Source organism: Xenopus laevis, chromosome 6S (assembly GCF_017654675.1).
Source record: "Xenopus laevis strain J_2021 chromosome 6S, Xenopus_laevis_v10.1, whole genome shotgun sequence".
Taxonomy (NCBI): Eukaryota; Metazoa; Chordata; class Amphibia; order Anura; family Pipidae; genus Xenopus; species Xenopus laevis.
The window spans coordinates 128,234,729-128,259,008 of NC_054382.1; the positions used below are offsets into that span (position 1 = coordinate 128,234,729).

Genomic DNA, 24,280 nt, shown 5'->3' on the forward strand with positions numbered 1-24,280 from the left:
ATGGGGACGGTCCCTATCTTTTTTTGGTCGAACAAAAATCATTCGATCGATGGATTAAAATCAACGAATAGTGCTAAATTAGGATTTAACTTCAACAGTCGAATATCGAGGGTTAATTAACCCTCGATATTCGACCTTAAGTAAATTTGCCCCTATGTGTACTGTATATTGTGAGTGGGTCCCTAAGCTCAGTAAGTGACAGCAGCACAGAGCATGTGCAGTGAATCAGCAGAAAAGAAGATGGGGAGCTACTGGGGCATCTTTGGAGACACAGATCTTTACTGCTAAAGGGCTGTGGTTGCCTTGGGCTGGCACAGAAGCACAAAACATCATGTACAACATTTCTAGCTACTTCTTTAGTTAGGCTTTAGTTCTCCTTTAAAAGAAAGAATTCGGAGCCAAAGCTATATAGACACTTCTGTCACTAGCTTGTACAAAGATTGTTGAGGGTTAACTGCTATTCAAAGTCATTGCATATAAACCCTTTGAGGGGAATTGCTTTGCCCATATAAAGATAAAATTGCAGGAAATGTGGATAACTGAAATTAATCCCCTTAGTAATAACAGAGAAGAAAAGAACCCCTCTTCTATCCGATAATCCTATGGTCCATTTCTAGTAATCAAATGAATCAATCAACTTGCTTAATAAATATAAATGAACGTGAATTCACTTTAACTATATTGCTGCTTGATCTTGGAAGTATAAATATAAAGGTGGATAGATCAATTCATTAAAATTTCATTATTTGATTACAGAGTTTATGGCTTTTAAATTAAAGTGCTAGTTCATCGAATTTTTTAAAAAAAGGCAGACTTAATTAATTAGAATCTATTATAGGCTTACCATTCATTAACAATTAATTCAATTGCAATTAATCCACTACCTGAAGTGCATAAGTGTTAAGAATACAATAAATTAATGAATTATAATACCTAAAGTGCAAGTGCATTAGTCCAGTTTAGGACTTAGAAGAAAATAAGAATTAATACATGAACCAAATTAATTAAGGATAAATCAATTGTCCAGCAACTCAAACCCAATATAGAAGTAAGAAAACTGATATACGAAGAGGTGGAGTTGTCCCAAAACTTTCTACCTATTGTATTTACTATGCCTGGGACACCACAAAGCGAAGAAAGGCAGGGAAACCAGGAATGTGGTCTCGATTTTTATGATGGCCCTATCTGTTGTAAGAGCTTATCTGTTATCTGCTGTGTAACCTGATCCTTTTCTCCTTTGAATGGCTGCCCCCATGGCTACACAGCAGCTTGTTTATATAAACTATAGTAGTACTTATCTGTTATCTACTGTGTATCCTGTGCTTGAATGGCTGCCCCCATGGCTACACAGCAGCTTGTTTATATAAACTATAGTAGTACTTATCTGTTATCTACTGTGTAACCTATGCTTGGATGGCTGCCCCCATGGCTACACAGCAGCTTGTTTATATAAACTATAGTAGTACTTATCTGTTATCTACTGTGTATCCTGCGCTTGAATGGCTGCCCCCATGGCTACACAGCAGTTTGTTTATATAAACTATAGTAGTACTTATCTGTTATCTACTGTGTATCCTGTGCTTGAATGGCTGCCCCCATGGCTACACAGCAGCTTGTTTATATAAACTATAGTAGTACTTATCTGTTATCTACTGTGTATCCTGTGCTTGAATGGCTGCCCCCGTGGCTACACAGCAGCATGTTTATATAAACTATAGTAGTACTTATCTGTTATCTACTGTGTATCCTGTGCTTGTATGGCTGCCCCCATGGCTACACAGCAGCTTGTTTATATAAACTATAGTAGTACTTATCTGTTATCTACTGTGTATCCTGTGCTTGAATGGCTGCCCCATGGCTACACAGCAGCTTGTTTATATAAACTATAGTAGTACTTATCTGTTATCTACTGTGTATCCTGTGCTTGAATGGCTGCCCCCGTGGCTACACAGCAGCATGTTTATATAAACTATAGTAGTACTTATCTGTTATCTACTGTGTATCCTGTGCTTGTATGGCTGCCCCCATGGCTACACAGCAGCTTGTTTATATAAACTATAGTAGTACTTATCTGTTATCTACTGTGTATCCTGTGCTTGAATGGCTGCCCCCATGGCTACACAGCAGCTTGTTTATATAAACTATTATAGCGTTTTTGAAGTTTTTATCAGTGTAGCACAAAAGTACATTATATTATCATTACTTTTAAACAATTTAATTTTTTGCTGCTATTGTTCCTTTAAGTTACTGAGTGGAAACCAGTTTTTCACTCACGCTATGTATTCCTGTTCATCTTCAGCTTGGAAGTGGTATGTTCTGTTGTCTGCAAAGGGAAAAAAGAAATAACTGATTAAAAAATAGGTAAACCACAGAAATTCATTGTAAAACATGTAAAAATACAATACTATTAGACAAAAATGTAATTATGTGTACAGGTCCCTTTGCCTCATTAAGCTTTATCATTAGATGTAGACAGGGCTAAATGTTTTACTTACACCAATGACTGAAATAAATAAGGAGTTATTGAAATGATCTTTAGCTGCGGCCCATCGAGGCAGTCCAGCATGACACTGATTTATTTATTCTTTAAAATTAGGGATGCACCGAATCCAGGATTCGGTTCGGGATTTGGCTTTTTTCAGCCGGATTTCACGTGATTTTTTTGTTACGAAAAAAGGAAGTAAACCAATTTTTTTCCACTTTTTCCTTCCCCGCCCCTAATTTGCATATGCAAAAAAGCATTCGGATTCGGTTCGGGATTCGGCCGAATCTTCCAAGATGGATTCGGCCGAATCCAAAATAGTGGATTCGGTGCACCCCTATTTAAAATACTGTCTTGCCCTCATGACAACTATAAAGGTGTGGGATCCGTTATCTGGAAACTCGTTATCCAGAAAGCTCAGAATTACAGAAAGGCATATGCAAATTAGGGGCGAGGAGGGAAATCGTGTGAATTTTTGTCACAAAACAAGGAAATAAAAAATGTTTTCCCCTTTCCATTCCTAATTTCCATATGCAAATTAGGGTTCGGATTCGGTTCGGTATTAGGCTGAATCTTTAGCGAAGGATTTGGGGGTTCGGCCGAATCCAATAGTGGATTTGGTGCATCCCTAGAAATAATTTGAAAAAAATTTGGCTTAATTAGATAAAATGGAGTCTAGTGGAGAAGGCTATTCTGTAATTTGGAGATTTCTGGATAACGGGTTTCCAGATACCGGATCTTATACCTGTAATTCGCAGTCAATCACAACATTGCCTTTCTTTACCCGGAAACCCGTTATCCAGAAAGTTCCAAATTACAGAACGGCTGTCCCGCATAGACTCCATTATAATCAAATAATCCAAATGTTTTTTTTTCCTTTTCCTCTGTAATAATAAAACAGGAGCTTGTACTTGATCCCAACTAAGATATAATTAATCCTTATTGGAAGCAAAACCAGCCCATTGGGTTTATTTAATGTTTACATGATTTTCTAGTAGACTTAAAGGTGTTGTTTACCTTTCCTTTAACTTTTAGTATGATGTAAAGAATGACATTCTGAGACAATTTGCAATTGGTTTTCATTTGTGTTTTTTGCGTTATTTAGCAACTCTCCAGTTTGCAATTTCAGCAATCTGGTTGCTAGTGTCCAAATTACCCTAGCAACTACACACTGATTTGAGCAAGAGACTGGAATATGAATAAGAGAGGCGTGGATAGAAAGAGGAGTAGTAAAATGTAGCAATAACAATACATGTGTAGCTTTACTGAGCATTTGTGTTTGTTAGATGAGGTCAGTGACCCCTATCAGTAAGCCGGAAAGAGTCAGAGGAAGGCGGAAAATAATTTGAAATTAAACAATGAAAACCTACTGAAAAATTGGCCATTCTATAACATACCAAAAGTTAACTTAAAGGTGAACCTCCCCTTTAAAGTATGGAGATCCAAATTTGAGAAACCAGAGCTGAACCTGATAGGCTTTATGTATTGTGTACAATAGGGATAAATGGGGGACCACACAATGAGCACATACGTGAGATGAGATCAAAGCTTTTCTTCTCGTCAGCATTCGGCTTGACTTGGCAGGTGAGCAGGTTCAGCTTTGCCGGTGGCCTGTTCGACTGGAATGAGAAAATAAAATAAAGTTTGAGGAATTTCAGTCAACAGACACATTTCAATAGACTGGCTGGTTTCCTTGCTTCTCAGCAACAGTATCACACCCTTGGCATTAATAGAGGGAGATCACGTCCTTTCAATGCAAACAATAGCTCCCTATACAAATGTATTTAAAGGAGAACTAACCCCTAGCAAAGAAGTAGGATAGAAATATTATGTATCATGCCTGCGGATCCTGTACAAGCCAATTCATTAAACCAATAATGTACAAACTGACCTGCTGGTCAGTTTTTGACCATTCTGACCACCAAGTAGTCAAGGAAGTTGTCAGGAGAAAGAAAGAGGCTGCTCTGATGTTCTTCTGCTTAGGAATAAAAATAGAAACCTTTCTCACATCTTCCCTAAGCAGAAGAACATCAGCCTCTTTCTTTCTCCTGACAACTTCCTTGACTACTTGGTGGTCAGACTGGTGGGAAACTGACCAGCAGGTGGCGCTGTTGTAACAAAATTCATTCATATTAACAGCACATGTATCCCTTAATATCTTGGAATTAAAGAAAAATAAATAATGAATGTACATTGCAAAAGTGCTTAGAATAGCCCCCTCATTAATTTTACACTCATTTATTTTTATTAATCCTTTAAGGTGCCCATAAACGAGTAGGCATTGGCCTACGTGGTCTCTCTTCACCAAACTGGCAGTTGACTGCTCTGCACATGGTTCCACACCGTGGGTCTGTGGCTTCTTCAGACTCGGATTGGGCTAGCTGGAATAACCCTTATTTTATTTTGATAACTTACATTTTATCTTATTTATGTTCTAAAAATGACCTGACAGAGCACACAGGCTCATTTCCCAGTAGGCCTAACTGTACTGGATTTTGTAGAGAAGAGCATCTGGGAACACAGACAGTTCCAAGCAGTTGGATCTCATGAGCAAGTGTCTAATTGCTGCACTCACTGAAGCACCAGCTGGTAAGTCTCATCAGCCAATATCTGCACTTGCTACAATACTGGGTGACACAAAGTAAATATATTTTCATTCCTCACCTGTTATACAAGCAGATGAGCAGATTTATTTAGTTACGTATACTATCATGCAGCAGTTGGGTGTCAGATATTCATTGACAGTTAGATCCAATATATCTTATAGGGGGGCTCCTTTTGCCTAGAAGATGTATTAGACCTCACTCTATTAAACTCACCAGACATCATGTCTCTCTACATGCAGAATTTGTGCAAAAGGCAGTTATTTTGTTAGATTTTGTTTGTGCTGGAATCAGTTATTTGAGTGAGCTCTAATTCATCTGCTAAGAAAGGACCCCCCTATAAGATATATTGGATCTAACTGTCAGTGAATATCTGACACCCAACTGCTGCATGAAGAGAGAATGAAGAGAAACAGATGCTGAGAGAGGGATAGTGAACATAAACTTCAAAGAACTTTAATTTGAAGCAACGTAGGGGGTTCATCACAGTGAGGACAGTGAGGTTGGGGAATGCACTGCCGGGTGATGTTGTGATGCTGATTCAGTTAATGACTATAAGAGGGACTTGGATGATTTCTTGGACAGACATAATATCAAAGGCTATTGTGATACTAAACTCTATAGTTAGTATAGGTATGGGTATATAGAATTTAATTAAAAATAGAGAGGGGTGTGTGTATGGATGCAGAAACAGTGCAGACTATTTAAATGATTGTATTTAGAAAGTTTCTTATTTCCGTATGAAGACGCTTATATTAAATTTTCATTTTCGAGTTTCCCTTTAACCAGTGACATACCGTTGCATGGGAAATGGTCAGGATCCCGTTTTTCACAGTGCACTTTCTCCTCTGCCAAACTTTCCGGATCCTATAACATAAACACACAAATATATATATAAATGAATTATTAAAAGTAGCTATGAAATGTACAATGCCGAGAACCGGTTGTCAATAATCTCCTGATCTCAAAGGATTCAAGAAGATAAAGTTATAACCCTAATCTAATGTATTGATATATATATATATATATATATATATATATACATCGCAGTAGCCAGACACAGTATAATACACAGTTTTAAATAGGCTGGTTTTGCTTCCAATAAGGATTAATTATACCTTAGTTGGGATCAAGTACAAGCGACTGTTTTATTATTACAGAGGAAAAGGAAATCATTTTTAAAAATGTGGATTATTTGGATAAAATGGAGACTATGGGAGATGGCCTGTCCGTAATTCGGAGCTTTCTGGATAACGGGTTTCCAGATAACGGATCACATACCTGTACTACAGAATAACAGCAGTATGTAACGTACCCATCGCTCTTCTTCAGCAGGTAGCCTTTCTTCTCACTCCCGTACTCCTTGTTGCCCTGGAGCTGGTGCATGCTGTAGCCTGTCTGTTTACTCTGGGAATCCTGGGGAAGGGACACATGGATGAGTAGGGGTAGAAGGGTATAAATAACAACTGTAGGGGTAGAAGGGTATAAATAACAACTGTAGGGGTAGAAGGGTATAAATAACAACTGTAGGGGTAGAAGGGTAGAAATAACAACTGTAGGGGTAGAAGGGTATAAATAACAACTGTAGGGGTAGAAGGGTATAAATAACTGTAGGGGTAGAAGGGTATAAATAACAACTGTAGGAGTAGAAGGGTATAAATAACAACTGTAGGAGTAGAAGGGTATAAATAACAACTGTAGGGGTAGAAGGGTATAAATAACTGTAGGGGTAGAAGGGTATAAATAACTGTAGGGGTAGAAGGGTATAAATAATAACTGTAGGGGTAGAAGGGTATAAATAACAACTGTAGGAGTAGAAGGGTATAAATAACTGTAGGGGTAGAAGGGTATAAATAACAGTGTAGGAGTAGAAGGGTATAAATAACAACTGTAGGAGTAGAAGGGTATAAATAACAACTGTAGGGGTAGAAGGGTATAAATAACTGTAGGGGTAGAAGGGTATAAATAACAACTGTAGGAGTAGAAGGGTATAAATAACAACTGTAGGAGTAGAAGGGTATAAATAACAACTGTAGGAGTAGAAGGGTATAAATAACAACTGTAGGGTAGAAGGGTATAAATAACTGTAGGGGTAGAAGGGTATAAATAACAACTGTAGGAGTAGAAGGGTATAAATAACAACTGTAGGAGTAGAAGGGTATAAATAACAACTGTAGGGGTAGAAGGGTATAAATAACTGTAGGGGTAGAAGGGTATAAATAACAACTGTAGGAGTAGAAGGGTATAAATAACAACTGTAGGAGTAGAAGGGTATAAATAACAACTGTAGGAGTAGAAGGGTATAAATAACAACTGTAGGGGTAGAAGGGTATAAATAACTGTAGGGTAGAAGGGTATAAATAACAACTGTAGGAGTAGAAGGGTATAAATAACAACTGTAGGAGTAGAAGGGTATAAATAACAACTGTAGGAGTAGAAGGGTATAAATAACAACTGTAGGGGTAGAAGGGTATAAATAACTGTAGGGGTAGAAGGGTATAAATAACAACTGTAGGAGTAGAAGGGTATAAATAACAACTGTAGGAGTAGAAGGGTATAAATAACAACTGTAGGGTAGAAGGTATAAATAACTGTAGGTAGAAGGGTATAAATAACTGTAGGGGTAGAAGGGTTAAATAACAACTGTAGGGTAGAAGGGTATAAATAACAACTGTAGGGTAGAAGGGTATAATAACTGTAGGGGTAGAAGGTATAAATAACTGTAGGGGTACTGTAGGGTAGAAGGGTATAAATAACTGTAGGGGTAGAAGGGTATAAATAACTTTAGGGGTAGAAGGGTATAAATAACAACTGTAGGGGTAGAAGGGTATAAATAACAACTGTAGGGGTAGAAGGGTATAAATAACAACTGTAGGTAAATATCGGACTGTAATGAGCATTGAGCACAGGTGAACATGACTGCTACAATCTGCAACTGATCTTTTTGGATTTGGAATGAATGTTTATGTTTTTGTGGCTTTTCAGTTTGATGATTAAATTGCTATATACAGTGGTGTGAAAAACTATTTGCCCCCTTCCTGATTTCTTATTCTTTTGCATGTTTGTCACACAAAATGTTTCTGATCATCAAACACATTTAACTATTAGTCAAAGATAACACAAGTAAACACAAAATGCAGTTTTTAAATGAGGGTTTTTATTATTTAGGGAGAAAAGAAATCCAAACCTGTGTGAAAAAGTAATTGCCCCCTGAACCTAATAACTGGTTGGGCCACCCTTAGCAGCAATAACTGCAATCAAGCGTTTGCGATAACTTGCAACGAGTCTTTTACAGCGCTCTGGAGGAATTTTGGCCCACTCATCTTTGCAGAATTGTTGTAATTCAGCTTTATTTGAGGGTTTTCTAGCATGAACCGCCTTTTTAAGGTCATGCCACAACATCTCAATAGGATTCAGGTCAGGACTTTGACTAGGCCACTCCAAAGTCTTCATTTTGTTTTTCTTCAGCCATTCAGAGGTGGATTTGCTGGTGTGTTTTGGGTCATTGTCCTGCTGCAGCACCCAAGATCGCTTCAGCTTGAGTTGACGAACAGATGGCCGGACATTCTCCTTCAGGATTTTTTGGTAGACAGTAGAATTCATGGTTCCATCTATCACAGCAAGTCTTCCAGGTCCTGAAGCAGCAAAACAACCCAAGACCATCACACTACCACCACCATATTTTACTGTTGGTATGATGTTCTTTTTCTGAAATGCTGTGTTACTTTTACGCCAGATGTAACGGGACGCGCACCTTCCAAAAAGTTCAACTTTTGTCTCGTCGGTCCACAAGGTATTTTCCCAAAAGTCTTGGCAATCATTGAGATGTTTTTTAGCAAAATTGAGACGAGCCTTAATGTTCTTTTTGCTTAAAAGTGGTTTGCGCCTTGGAAATGTGCCATGCAGGCCGTTTTTGCCCAGTCTCTTTCTTATGGTGGAGTCGTGAACACTGACCTTAATTGAGGCAAGTGAGGCCTGCAGTTCTTTAGATGTTGTCCTGGGGTCTTTTGTGGCCTCTCGGATGAGTTGTCTCTGCGCTCTTGGGGTCATTTTGGTCGGCCGGCCACTCCTGGGAAGGTTCACCACTGTTCCATGTTTTTGCCATTTGTGGATAATGGCTCTCACTGTGGTTCGCTGGATCCCAAAGCTTTAGAAATGGCTTTATAACCTTTGAAATTGAACTCAGGTGGGATAAACCACAGTTAAGTTATTTTTTAACAAGGGGGGCAATCACTTTTTCACACAGGCCCACGTAGATTTGGAGTTTTTTTTCTCCCTTAATAACGTAAACCTTCATTTAAAAACTGCATTTTGTGTTCAATTATGTTATCTTTGACTAATAGTTAACGGTTTTTGATGATCAGAAACATTTAAGTGTGACAAACATGCAAAAGAATAAGAAATCAGGAAGGGGGCAAATAGTTTTTCACACCACTGTAGTTGTCGGGGTCGCTGACCTAGCAACCAGGCATTTGTTTGACCATCAGAAGGCAAGGTGATCAAAAATGAGGGATTTATGGCGGTGATAACAATGAGAGACTTGTAGAGCAATTGACAATAAATAAAGGTGACACTTACTCTCCTAGACTTCGATCAGGGAAAGCAAAATAGAAAACAAGGGAAGAAAAGCAAAGCAGCAATTAAACAATAGTCTTTATGGCAGCTCCCACAGTTCAGTCAAAGATTGTTTCTTTATTCAACGGCAAGAAACATACAGGTCACAGGCTTGGTTAAACTACACTGTAATACTTTATCATTATGGCTTATGACTCCCGAGACAAAGAAAGGCAAAGCTCACTGCAAAGTCAAGGGCTGAGATGATTAAAGAGGAAGCAGAGGAGTGTAGGGAAGTACTGATGGATAATCAGTTTACTATTTGTTTAGGGTATAGACTAGTACAAATGGATAATCAGTTTACTATTTGTTTAGGGTATAGGGAAGTACTGATGAATAATCAGTTTTACTATTTGTTTAGGGTATAGGGAAGGACTGATGGATAATCAGTTTACTATTTGTTTAGGGTATAGTGAAGTACTGATGGATAATATTAAATATAATGAATAAGCTGAACAATGAAGAATGGGCCATGGGGGTCCCAAACCGTTGACTCCAGCATGACACAAGTATGATTACATGAGTGAGTGCAGTATGATTACATCAGTGAGTGCAGTATGATTACATGAGTGAGTGCAGGATGATTACATGAGTGAGTGCAGTATGATTACATCAGTGAGTGCAGGATGATTACATCACTGAGTGCAGGATGATTACATCACTGAGTGCAGGATGATTACATCACTGAGTGCAGGATGATTACATCACTGAGTGCAGGATGATTACATCACTGAGTGCAGGATGATTACATCAGTGAGTGCAGGATGATTACATCAGTGAGTGCAGGATGATTACATCAGTGAGTGCAGGATGATTACATCAGTGAGTGCAGGATGATTACATCACTGAGTGCAGGATGATTACATCAGTGAGTGCAGTATGATTACATGAGTGAGTGCAGGATGATTACATGAGTGAGTGCAGTATGATTACATGAGTGAGTGCAGGATGATTACATCACTGAGTGCAGGATGATTACATCAGTGAGTGCAGGATGATTACATCACTGAGTGCAGGATGATTACATCACTGAGTGCAGGATGATTACATCACTGAGTGCAGGATGATTACATCACTGAGTGCAGGATGATTACATCAGTGAGTGCAGGATGATTACATCACTGAGTGCAGGATGATTACATCAGTGAGTGCAGGATGATTACACCAGTGAGTGCAGGATGATTACATCACTGAGTGCAGGATGATTACATCAGTGAGTGCAGGATGATTACATCACTGAGTGCAGGATGATTACATCAGTGAGTGCAGGATGATTACATCAGTGAGTGCAGTATGATTACATCAGTCAGTGCAGCATGAGTTTATTATTAAGGGTTCACACACTTAACTACAAAATAACGGTCATTTGCTAAGAAACTATTTGCAGAAGCTGTCCGAAATTTCCAGTAAAATCCCCCATTATTTCTCTTGTTATAGTGACTGTGTCCTCTCAGACAAAAGCTGAAGGTCAGAGAAACTGCAGCAAATCCGCAGCATTACGTCTGCCCACTAGAGGGAGCTTGATGACTCTGCTGGTAAGCTCTGTGTTATTTCTTGTGCCTCTGATGTAATAAAAAGCATGTGATAGGCAATTATACAAATGCTGATTCATTAACACCCTGGCATACCATAATAAATATGCTGGGGGCCCACAGACTAATTCCTAGGCCCGAGGGTATCAGAATTAACCAGGTAACCCCAGCACTTTAATGGTTCAAGTAGAAGCTCACTGTGTGAGTATAGCGTCAATAAAGTAGGTGCAATATGCTGCAGGCCTATACGTTACACAGGGAATAGCATCCAGCACATTCTACGTATTCCCACCCAGCTTATTGTGTATTGATGCATAGACAGTGCAGTATATAAAGGAAAGGGCAACACTATACTGGAACACAATCAGGTCTAACCTGGAGATCAGCTCATCTACTCCCTCCTTCCCCACCATATAGTGTTAGCCTTTATTTATAGCTATGGGACCTATTATCCAGCATAGGGGGTTTTCAGATAAGGGATCTTTCCATAATTTGGATCTCCATATATTAAAGGGGGTTATTTATTACAGTCCGAATGTCTGAGATGGAGGATTATTAGATTCAGACTTTTTACAGCCTCAGGGTACAGGTATGGGACCTGTTATCCAGAATGCTCGGGACCTGGGGCTTTCCGGATAACGGATCTTTCCGTAATTTGGGTCTTCATGCCTTAAGTCTACTAGAAATTAATTTAAACATTAAATAAACCCAATAAGCTGGGGTTCCTTCCAATAAGGATTAATTATATCTTAGTTGGGATCAAGTACAAGCTACTGTTTTATTATTACAGAAAAAAAGGAAATCATTTTAAAAAATTTGGATTATTTGGATAAAATGGAGTCTATGGGAGACAGCCATTCCGTAATTCGGAGCTTTCTGGATATCGGGTTTCTGGATAAGGGATCCTATACCTGTATAATAAATCTAAAAAAAAAAATTGAGTTTTTTTTTTACTATAAAATCTGAAATTTTAGTGAAAAAAAAATAGAATTTTTCAAGATTTATTATACCCCAAGGCTGCAGAATCTCCGAAATCTCAGACCTGTCAAGGTCGTATATAAGTCGATGGGAGAGGTCCCTATGCTATTTGGAAGTTTCTGTGGTCTGGGCTGGAATTAGCCTAAAAATCCGGCTATTTCGGGCAAAAATCAGGAAAAATTCAGACTTTTCTGGAAAAAGCTTGAAAAAATCATATAATTTGAGAAAAAACTCGTATAATGCGATTTTTCGTACAATCTTTTCCCCAAACCGATGAAATCATGCTTTTTAAATAATAAATAAGGTCAAATCGTGGATTCTAGTTTGGTCAGACTTTTTTTTTATTCAAGATATCAGTAAAATCCATATTATAAATAACCCTCTAATTCTGATTAAAATTAATTTAAACATTAAATAAACCCAATAGGATTGCTTTGCTCCTAATAAAGATTTATGATATCGTCGTTTGGATCAACTACTGTTTCGTTGTTAAATAGAAAAAAGAAATCAATTCTCAAAATCTGAATTATTTTATTACAATGGAGTCTATGGGAAAAGGCCTTGCCGTAATTTGGAGCCTTCTGGATCATGGGTTTCCGGATAAAGTATTCTGTATAAAGTGCTAATATAATTTGCAGTACAGGTATGGGACCTTTTATCCAGAATGCTTGGGATCTGGGGTTTTCTAGTCTACTAAAAAATCATTTAAACATTAAATAACCCCAACAGGCCCTGGAGCTTTCTGGATAATGGATCTTTCTGTAATTTGGGTCTCCATATCTTAAGTCTACTAGAAAATCATGTAAACATGAAATAAACCCAATAGGCTGGTTTTGCTTCCAATAAGGATTAATTATATCTTAGTTGGGATCAAGTACAAGCTACTGTTTTATTATTACACAGAAAAAGGAAATCATTTTTTAAAAACTGGATTATTTGGATAAAATGGGAGAAAGCCTTTCTGTAATTTGGATCTTTCTGGATAATGGCTTTCCGGATAACGGATCCCATACCTGTACTTTCTAGGGTTATATTTCTGCAACCCACTCCCAATGCTCTAAGGGTTAAATGGAAACTCATGTGGGGCCAATTCACTAACTTCGAGTGAAGGATTCGAAGGTAAAAAACTTCGAATTTCGAAAAAAAATTTTGGGTTACTTCGACCATCGAATGGGCTACTTCGACCTTCGACTACGACTTCGAATCGAAGGATTCGTAGTAAAAATCGTTCGACTATTCGACCATTCGATAGTTGAAGTACTGTCTCTTTAAAAAAAACTTCGACCCCCTAGTTCGCCACCTAAAAGCTACCGAAGTCAATGTTAGCCTATGGGGACGGTCCCCATAGGCTTGGCTAACTTTTTTTTGATCGAAGGATATTCCTTCGATCGTTGGATTAAAATCCTTTGAATCGTTAGATTCGAAGGATTTTATCGTTCGATCGTACTATCTGCGCTAAATCCTTCGACTTCGATATTCGAAGTCGAAGGATTTTAATTCCTAGTCGAATATCGAGGGTTAATTAACCCTCGATATTCGACCCATAGTGAATCGGCCCCATGTGTGATTATAGAGTTATTATTGAGGGCAATACCATATGTATAAAAGGTCTATGAGAATAGCAATGAGTGCAATATTTTGGCCAGCACAGCTAGGAGACAGGATCTCAGTAACTGTTGGGGAATGGGTCCCAGCTGCAGTATGTGAGTGAGATATAGTGAAGAAGACAATCTATTAGCTTATGCCAGGTACAGTGCTTAAAGGAGAACTAAACCCTAAAAATTAATGTGGCTAAAAATGGCATATTTTATATAGTGAACGTATTGCACGAGGCTAAAGTTTCAGCTTGTCAATAGCAGCAATGATCCAGGACTTCAAACTTGTCACAGGGGGTCACCATCTTGGAAAGTGTCTGTGACACTCACATGCTCAGTGGGCTCTGATTGGCTGTTGAGAAGCTAAGCTTAGGGCTCGTCACTAATTATCCAGCAGAAAATGAGCTTCCCTGGCTGTAATATAAGCTGATGCTACAGGTTTGCTGATTATTCAATTCTGATGCTAACTGCACTGGTTTCTGTGCTGCCATGTAGTAATTATCTGTATTAATTACTAATCAGCCTTATATTGTGACATTTCTATTCTATGTGTACTGTATATTGTGAGTGGGTCCCTAAGCTCAGTAAGTGACAGCAGCACAGAGCATGTGCAGTGAATCAGCAGAAAAGAAGATGGGGAGCTACTGGGGCATCTTTGGAGACACAGATCTTTACTGCTAAAGGGCTGTGGTTGCCTTGGGCTGGTACAGAAGCACAAAACATCATGTACAACATAGCTACAGCTACTTCTTTAGTTTAAGTTTTAGTTCTCCTTTAAGGGCATGCTGGCTTGAAACCCTGGCTTCATCACCTGGCAGACACGTAACAACACATTACAAGCACACAGCACATGCCTGTTATCAGCGGCTGCATTTATTGTATTAGTGATGGGGTTCCTGACCCACCAACACAGAGTCCTAAATGAAATGACTGGGTCTGTGGGGCGCACTGTGTATTGTAATCATAACATTTGCACATGAAGAGTGAAAAGTCAGGCAGACACAGGGCTGGCACAGATCAGTAAGCAGCAGATGGAAGACACACACACAGCATATGGCAGGTACAGACTCAACAAGGGAAAGTGGGCAGCACATGACACACAAGGAGACAAATGTGTCTGTAACAGGGGCAGCAAAGGGCTCAGAGTATCTAAGAGAAGCACAAGCAAAAAGAATACACGTTATAGGCAGAAGCACAGCGAATACATGTTACAAGAGAAGGAAAGGCTAAAACTAAGTAAGCCTTATCAGAAAGGTCTATATAAATACACCAGTAAACCCTCAAAGTAATGCTGCTCTGAGTCCTCTGTCAGAAGAAACACCAAATTTCTTTCCTTCTATTGTGTACTCATGGGCTTCTGTATCAGACTTCCTGTTTTCATCTTAAACCTCCAGGGCTAGGGCTTGAGCATGCTCAGTTTGTTCCTCCCTCCCTGCTGTAATCTGAGCCCAGAGCTATGAGAGATTCAAGGCAGGAAGTGATGGCACACCAAGCTAATATGGCAGCTGCTTTCCTAAACAAACAGAGGGAGCTTATAGAGCTGTTTACTCAGGTATGGTAAAGCATTCTGCAGAATAAATATAGCATTCTAGCTATTGTGGTTAATCTATTGGCAATAAACTGCCTCGGTAGCTTTCCTTCTCCTTTAAAGGCAATATGGTATGCAGACACACAGGGAATACGTGTGTGAGTGTTTTATAGGCAGGACACAAGGGAGGCAGAGTTTATCGTTTGCAGTCATCTAAGTATATACCTATAAGAGTTATAGTACAGCAATAGTGCTATAGTTGCCTATACCTTGGGTATATGCTAAATGCAACCATTTTTCCATATCCCACTAATATTTTCACCTACTCCTTAAGCTTGTATCCCCTCCTCCCACGATATACCCCATTAGATCCCTAACCTTGTGATAAGACCAGCCCCCTCACACTCAAACTAAGAGACAAACACACTGAGCAGCCAGGGTAGCACAACACTGGTGGCCAGGAGCAACTTTCATTACACTGGTTACCAGCATGGTACAGCACTGACAGCTCCCACACAGAAATTCCCTAAACTGGAAGGAAAGCAGATGTACAGAATTTGTTTGCTGCATACTGTGGCAGTATGACAGACCTCTGTTAAAAAGATGTTCCCACTTGCTTTCCAAAGAAACAGATTACAAAATAATGTATGCAGACTTACGGTGGCCATAGACGATACAATTATGATCTTTCTTGGAAAAGATGTTTCCAAGAAAGATCGTTAGTTTCAATACACACGTGTAGAGCTGAATGGTCAGATAAACAGAGAGAAACAATAGAATTCTACCTGTATTTGACGATTCAGCACTAATAAAGGCAGATGTTTGGGAGCCTTCAAAGTCACCCGATCAAAATGTTGCAGCCAGCCCGGTCGGCTTGTCTTCCACCAAACACGCACCAAATATCGTGTGAAAATTCGTTTCGTTCAATATTATCGGTGCATCTATGGCCTCCTTTACTCAGATTCCAGATTTGGTTATCCAGAACCTTAAAGGGACTCTGTCATGATTTTTATGATGTCGTTTTTATTTCTAAATGACACTGTTTAATTCACTCTACAATATAAAATGTCATTCCTGAACCAACAAGTGTATTTAGTTGTAATATTGGTGTGTAGGGGCATCTCAGGTCATTTTGCCTGGTCATGTGATTTCAGAAAGAGCCAGCACTTTAGGATGGAACTGCTTTCTGGCAGGCTGTTGTTTCTCCTACTCAATGTAACTGAATGTGTCTCAGTGGGACCTGGATTTTACTATTGAGTGCCGTTCTTACGACCCCCATACACAGGCCGATAAAAGCTGCCGACAGACCAAGTCAGCAGCTTATCGGCCCGTGTGTAGAGCCCCGACGGGCTTTCCCAATCTATATCTTTCCAAAAGTCAGACAGATGCCGATCGGGCAGGTTAGAAAATCCCATCGGATTGCGGCCGCATCTATGCGGTCCCACGATCCGACTGCCCATATCGGATACATTATGATCCGATCGTTGGGCCCTAGGGGGCATATCAGGGAGAGATCCGCTCGTTTGGCAACATCACCAAACGAGCAGATGTCTATGGCCACCTTTATATCTACCAGGCAGCTGTTACCTTGTGTTAGGGAGCTGCTATCTGGTTACCTTCCCATTGTTCTGTTGTTAGGCTGCTGGGGGGGGGGGAAGGGGGGGGGTAGTATCACTCCAACTTGCAGTACAGCAGTAAAGAGAGACTGAAGTTTATCAGAGCACAAGTCACATGACTGGGGGCGGCTGGAAAACTGAAAATACGTCTAGCCCCATGTCAGATTTCAAAATTGAATTTTTTAAAAAAATCTGTTTGCTCTTTTGAGAAAAGGATTTCAGTGCAGAATTCTGCTGGTGCAGAACTAACTGATGTATTTTGAAAAAAAAATAAAAAAATTTCCATGATAGTAACCCTTTAAATCAGCAGGCAGTCGGTAATAGGAAGAGCGAAGTAAAAATTCTTCAGGAAACATACAATTAACCTGAACTATGACAAAAGGCCTAGTGTATCAAACTAAATTGCATTTGATTGGCCACAAGGATCCAGGACCTTATACATGGCACCACTGCTGCACCAGCCATGCCGACCCTTACAGACATGGTTCTACGGCTAGGGTTGCCACCATTTCTGGAAAAAAAATCCTATATTTTATGTTTTTTTTATAACATTGTCAACAAGCTGCATTATTACCGGCCGGGCCGGTAAAATCCTGGCCAGGTGGCAACCCTATCTACTGCTAAAGCCACAACATACAACAGTGATCTTGTAGCAGTTCAGCAACAGCTGGAGAGAGCCAGGCTGAAGATCACTATTGTATAGAATGAGTGTGAAACCTGAAATTGCTCCTACCTCCTTCTGATCCAGCTGTAAAGAGGATTTAATCAGGTCTCGCAGGGCAGTGAGCTGTTTCTTTTCCTCATCCTGAGTCTGCTTAATCTGGAAAAAAAAAAGCATACGGACACATTTTTTTTCTGATACATCTTTAAATCTCATAAATATATATTTTTTTTATTTAGAAGGATCTTCCCACTTCTGATTTGCACAAACATTTAGGCTAGGGCCAGACGATTGCGGATCTCTGAAGGAGGAGAATCTGATGATCTGATGATCCCCAATCCACAGGGCAGATTTCGGCAAGAAATACAAAATGTTGGTGTCGAAATCCACCGTGTTTGCCTGCACCCGAGCGGAGACGATGCTTCTGGGTATTATAATACATCAGGTAGCCCTTGTTGTAAATTATATGGTGAAAAAAGTACCCCTTCTTGTAAAATATAAGGATATTATAAGTTAATGAGGAGTTTCATGACCACATACATATATATATATATAGATATATATATATATATAGATATATATATATATATAGATATATATATATATATATATATATAGATATATATATATATAGATATATATATATATATAGATATATATATATATATATATATATACACACAGGTCATGGAACTCTGAGGTAACTTCTAATATCCTCATATTTTACAACTGGGGGGACTTTATTTATTATAATACACAAATTCCAGTGAAAATACACAAAAGCCATGAATCTTGTAAATTATATCCTTATAAACAGTGAGTTCTGATGTCATCAGTTATAAACAGTGAGTTCGGACTCCCTGAAACTTGTCTATTATAATAAATCAGGTAGCCCTTGTTGTAAATTATATCCTTATAAACGGTTTAGTGATGTCATCAGTTATAAATGGAGCTTAGTGATTTCACTTTTGTCACATGACTCACTAAAACTTATAATAAATCGAGTAGCCCTTGTATATTAAAGCCTTATAAATGGCTTAGTGATGCCATCAGTTATAAATGGAGCTTAGTGATGTCATTTGTGTCACATGACTCACTAAAACTTGTGTATTACAATAAATCGGGTAGACCTTGTTGTAAATTATATCATTATAAACGGCTTAGTGATGTCATCAGTTATAAATATTTACACACAATGTAGAAGCACATGGTGTGCCCAGTCACACTAAAAGATACCCCCCCTCTCCTGGTGCAGATATTTCTTTAAGAGGTTACTTAAGGACAGAAAAGCAAAAACATTTTGATCAGAGATAACTATCGTACGACTGCTGTCAGGGGCAGAACATGAGCTGATCTGTTCTTTTCTACTTTTCTACTTTATTTGATCTGAATGGTTAGTGGCAGGTCGGGAGATGGGGAAGTCCGATTGTTTGAGGATTCAAACGATCGGATCATCACATCCATGGCCAGCTTAAGTCAGACTGTAGTGTTCTGGCTATTATGTTACACATCCAGTCACTCCAGCCTTTACACTAGTGATGTGCGGGCCGACTCGATACCAGCGGGTCGGGCGGGTTCGGGTCGACCTTTGCAGTGCTCCTCGCCTCCTTCAAATGCCGGCATTCGACTTCCGGTTTTATAGTCTCGCGTTTGCTCACCCGCCCCTTTTGTGACATCATCGGCAGGGCCGGTCAGGTCTATAAAAGGACCTCTGGAAGCGGGTGCGTGCGGGCGGGCGTGGGTCATAGCAGGGCGGGTTAGGGTCGGGTGCTGGAAACCCTGACCCACACATCACTACTTTACACATTACATTTTTGGATAACTAACTATATTAGATACATTTACCCAGTTTTTATTTTTACACTGAACTGTTCCTTTAATGTTTACATGATTTTCTAGTAGACTTAAGGTATGAAGATCCAAATTATGGAAAGATCCATTACCCGGAAAACCCCAGGTCCCGAGCATTCCGGATAACAAATCCCATACCTGTATTTAGAAAACGTATTATTTCAGTATGATAAAGCTTATATTGAATTTTCATTTTTGCGATAGTTCCCCTTTAATGGAAAGTCAATATTGTTCTCTTTTCCGAGCTTTCAAGTACAAGTAAACACTGTGTATTAGGCTAGTTCCTCACGGGTGCTGATATCAGTCTGATGAAATACAGAGGCCAAAAATCGGCCCCATCTCAAGTATTAGCCTGCTCTCCTGCCCAGAACCATTGTGTGGGCTTGTGTTCAAGCACAAGTATTAGATTTTGGCATGAGAACGCATTTCTTCTGCAAAATCAGCCTTATGTCCCTGCACAAACCCCACACAATTGTTCCGGGCAGGAGAGGAGGCTAATGCCAATGTAGCAACTGATTTTAGCCCCAGTGTGGCAATAGCTTTAAGGTGGTGCTATCCCTTTAAATCATGTAAAAAGTGGGGATGTTAAACATGTGTAAGTGGAAAATATAAAGGCAAATAAATAGTGGGCAGTTCATATTCTCAGCTGAGCAATTAAAACGTCAAAAAACCCGCGACACTCACAAATTCACAACTTCAAACCCCCCATCCCACCGCCGTGGTAAAATGATGCCTCACTTACATTGTACAAATCTGCAGCCAATTTCTCTATGTACTGCTTGAGCTTGTCAGCTGTTTTCAATCCGTCCTGGAAGAAACTAGAGTGCAGTGTTCTTAAATATCAACGTGAATATGAGAGGAGAAACATATGGAAAGTGATGATCTCTTTGTTAATATTGTAAAGCGAGAAGCCGTAAAACTATGGCAGCATAGGTATTCCCCATTACTAAGCACAATTCAGCAGGAACAGTCCCTAAGTTTGCTCATAGTCTGTACAGAGATCCCATAAAACTATGGCAGCATAGGTATTCCCCTGTACTAAGCACAATTCAGCAGGAACAGTCCCTAAGTTTGCTCATAGTCTGTACAGAGATCCCATAAAACTATGGCAGCATAGGTATTCCCCTGTACTAAGCACAATTCAGCAGGAACAGTCCCTAAGTTTGCTCATAGTCTGTACAGAGAGATCCCATAAAACTATGACACATAGGTATTCCCTGTACTAAGCACAATTCAGCAGGAACAGTCCCTAAGTTTGCTCATAGTCTGTACAGAGAGATCCCATAAAACTATGGCAGCATAGGTATTCCCTGTACTAAGCACAATTCAGCAGGAACAGTCCCTAAGCTTGCTCATAGTCTGTACAGAGAGATCCCATAAAACTACTGCTCTGATGTTCTTCTGCTTAGGAAAAAATAGAAACCTTTCATAAGAACATCAGAGCAGCCTCTTTCTCCTGACAACTTCCTTGACTACTTGGTGGTCAAAATGGTCAGAAACTGACCAGCAGGTGGCGCTGTTGTAACAAAATTCATTCATATTAACAGCACATGTATCCCTTAATATCTTGGAATTAAAGAAAAATAAATAATGAATGTACATGGCTCAAGTGCTTAGAATAGCCCCCTCATCAATTTTACATTCACTTATTTTAAAGGTTTACTTATCCTTTAACAAATGAGGCAGCTCTGGGTGCTTTTAGCCTTTTCTCCTCCAATGGTGAAAATCCCAATATACCCAATGTTTTTGCCGAACATATAAACTTCTTATTGGATCACTTTCTTCCACCCCAGGACAAGAAGACACTTACTTGCACTGCGCGTGATAGTACTTTATCAGGTTCTGCAGCAGATCCACGCCTTTCTTAGTCTTGATTTCATTAACTTTAATGAGATACTGCCAAAACAAAAGAGAGAGCATTGTTGATAATTACACGTTGCACGCTGGGTATTCAAGCTGTGCTTTAGCGTTAGGAATCTTCCTTTCTGAGCTGAACAGCTAATTGAATAATCATCCCCCCTGGTTATTATGTTAATAGGAGAAAAGATCCAGGGCTTCTGTTTTGGGAAAACAATAGGAACAGGCAAGTCAGACACACACATTCTTATATGGATTTGGGTCATGATTGGGTCTGGTATAGATATAGGGACACAGTAATAAGTCTCGAAGCTCACTGTGAATGCTGGGAGAGGATTTAAATAACAAGTAGTGATTTTTACTTTTTTTTGTACAAATTCATATGACATTTTGATATTTTAAGAGAAAGATGACCCTTAAAGGAAAACTATACCCCCCAAACAATGTAGGTCTCTATTAAAAGATACTGAGTAAAATAGCTCATGTGTAAAACCCTGCTTCATGGAAAATGAACCATTATCATAATAATATACTTTTTTTGTAGTATGTGCCATTGGGTAATCATAAATAGAAAATTGCCATTTTAAAAAATAAGGGCCGCCCCCTGAGATCGTAAGATTCACTGTGCACACATACAAACCACATGTAAGGTCACATGAGCCAATAAACAGACAGAGTTCTGCCTTTTGCTTCCTCACTTCTTCCTGTTACAGTTAGTGTTGTAGTATTTCTGGTCAGGTGATCTCTGAGGCAGCACAGATAGAGTCACGAAATGGTGGTTCAAGGCAAGAGATGTAAAAGGGCAATATTTATGTAAATATATATTCCAGTTTGGTAAGATTCTTTAATATGTCATTCAATTTGATATAAACTATCTGTTGCTTAAGTATTCATTTTGGGGGTATAGTTTTCCTTTAAGTGAAAAATAGAATTCCCATTAGTAAGAATAACCACAAAGCCACTAAAATGCAGAAATGGGTGGACCTGGGGCAGTCACTTCTCTTTCCTTTCCCCTTTATTTCTCAAAAATAGGAGTTGGCAGTGTGTTTTAGATAGATGTGGCCCTTATAAAGCAGCGTATTAATTGTGCCTATAACACTTTACTTAAAGGATAAGTAAACCTTTAAAATAAGTGAATGTAAAATTGATGAGGGAGCTATTCTAAGAACTTTTGCAAAGAAAGAGGCTGCTCTGATGTTCTTCTGCTTAGGAAAGATTTGAGAATGGTTTCTATTTTTTTTCCTAAGCAGAAGAACATCAGAGCAGCCTCTTTCTTTCTCCTGACAACTTCCTTGACTACTTGGTGGTCAGACTGGTGGGAAACTGACCAGCAGTTTATTTTGTTAGATTTTGTTTGTACTGGAAACAGTTATTTGAGTGAGCTCTGATTCATGTGGTAGGAAAGGAAGCCCCCCCCCATAAAATATATTGGATCTAAATGTCAATGAATATCTGACACCCAAAATCTAACAAAATAGCTGCCTTTTGCACAAATCCTGCATATAGAGAGACAAGATGTCTGGTGATTTTAACAGAGTGAGCTCTAATTAGGGTTGCCACCCGGCCAGTATTTTACCGGCCTAGCCGGGAAAACACCTGCCAAGGCCGGGGCCGGTATTACAAATTTACCGGCAATGTAGCTGCTGGTAAATTTGTAATACCCTTAAAAAGACCCCCTCGGCCCACCCCCAATCCCCTGTAAACTTACCTTGTCCTTCGGTTCTTGTCCTGGCCGCGCCGTGGCCCGCCCCTTTGTGACACAGCCCCGCCCCCTTTGACATCACACCACACCCCCTTTTTGGACCCGCCCCCACCAGCCGGAATACATACCCTAGCTCTAATACATCTTCTAGATAAAAGGAGCCCCCATATAAGATATATTGGATCTAACTGTCACTGATTATCTGACACCCAATGAAGAGAGAATAAAGAGAAACAGATGCTGAGAGAGGAATAGTGAAGATTGGACTGTCAAGGTTGGGGTTGTTTTCTCTGGAAAAAAGGCGCTTGCGAGGGGACATGATTACACTTTACAAGTACATTAGAGGACATTATAGACAAATAGCAGGGGACCTTTTTACCCATAAAGAGAATCACGTACCAGAGGCCTCCCCTTCAGACTAGAAGAAAAGAACTTTCATTTAAAGGAACAGAGTAGGGGGTTCATCACAGTCAGGACAGTGAGGTTGTGGAATGCACTGCCGGGTGATGTTGTGATGCTGATTCAGTTAATGACTATAAGAGGGACTTGGATGATTTCTTGGACAGACATAATATCAAAGGCTATTGTGATACTAAGCTCTATAGTTAGTATAGATTTGGGTATATATAATTTATGTGAAATCAGGGAGGGGTGTGTTTATGGATGCTGGGTTTTCCTTTGGAGGGGTTGGACTTGATAGACTTTGTCTTTTTTCAACCCGATTTAACTATGTAACTAACAATGTAAAATAAACTTGATTATTTCAGAAACGATGCAGAATACTAATGGATTGTATTTAGAAACTTTCTTATTTCAGTATAATGAAGCTTATATTACATTTTCATTTGCACCATAGTTCCCCAATGCTTTGTACCTCACACATCTGCAGCTGAAACAGTCGCCTCTCCTTCTCCATCTCTTCTGCAATCTCGGCCCCGGTAATCTCTGTGCGGATCATCCCATGTTGTTTGGCATGTTCCCTTTTCTCCTTTTCGATTTTCGTGCTAAATTGAAGAAGATGCTCTCAGTTTACAAGATTGTCTCTTTCCTTCCCCAGATTTTTAAACATACAAGATAAAAATAACAGGTATTTTATTTCATAAGAGTACATTTTTAGCCATACTAGTCCTTTGACTGGAAAGATCACGTCTGTACGCTGCTGCTTTAAATGAAATCTGCACCAAGCAGGAGCATCTTTATGATTTATTCCCGTCTTCAGTAACTAAACAGATGGCAAATACGTTGCAGATCTGACTCTCTG

The 24,280-nt window shown here is 39.4% G+C and overlaps 1 protein-coding gene across 5 annotated transcripts in view; it reads right to left on the reverse strand.

Annotated features, from left to right (window-relative positions):
- The window catches only part of asap1.S (ArfGAP with SH3 domain, ankyrin repeat and PH domain 1 S homeolog), a 167,342-nt gene that overhangs the window by 38,655 nt on the left and 104,407 nt on the right, over positions 1–24,280 (reverse strand). For 3 of the 5 annotated variants that reach the window (XM_041568021.1, XM_041568018.1, XM_041568020.1), the window contains 9 exons: positions 23,894–24,023; positions 21,271–21,356; positions 20,203–20,278; positions 17,682–17,768; positions 9,664–9,672; positions 6,401–6,501; positions 5,883–5,952; positions 4,014–4,101; positions 2,275–2,323 (listed from right to left, as the gene is read on the reverse strand). In XM_041568021.1, the coding sequence (XP_041423955.1) occupies positions 2,275–2,323; positions 4,014–4,101; positions 5,883–5,952; positions 6,401–6,501; positions 9,664–9,672; positions 17,682–17,768; positions 20,203–20,278; positions 21,271–21,356; positions 23,894–24,023 (696 nt within the window). The remainder of the gene's footprint in view (positions 1–2,274; positions 2,324–4,013; positions 4,102–5,882; positions 5,953–6,400; positions 6,502–9,663; positions 9,673–17,681; positions 17,769–20,202; positions 20,279–21,270; positions 21,357–23,893; positions 24,024–24,280) is intronic. The other 2 variants (XM_041568022.1, XM_041568019.1) reach the window with 1 other exon arrangement.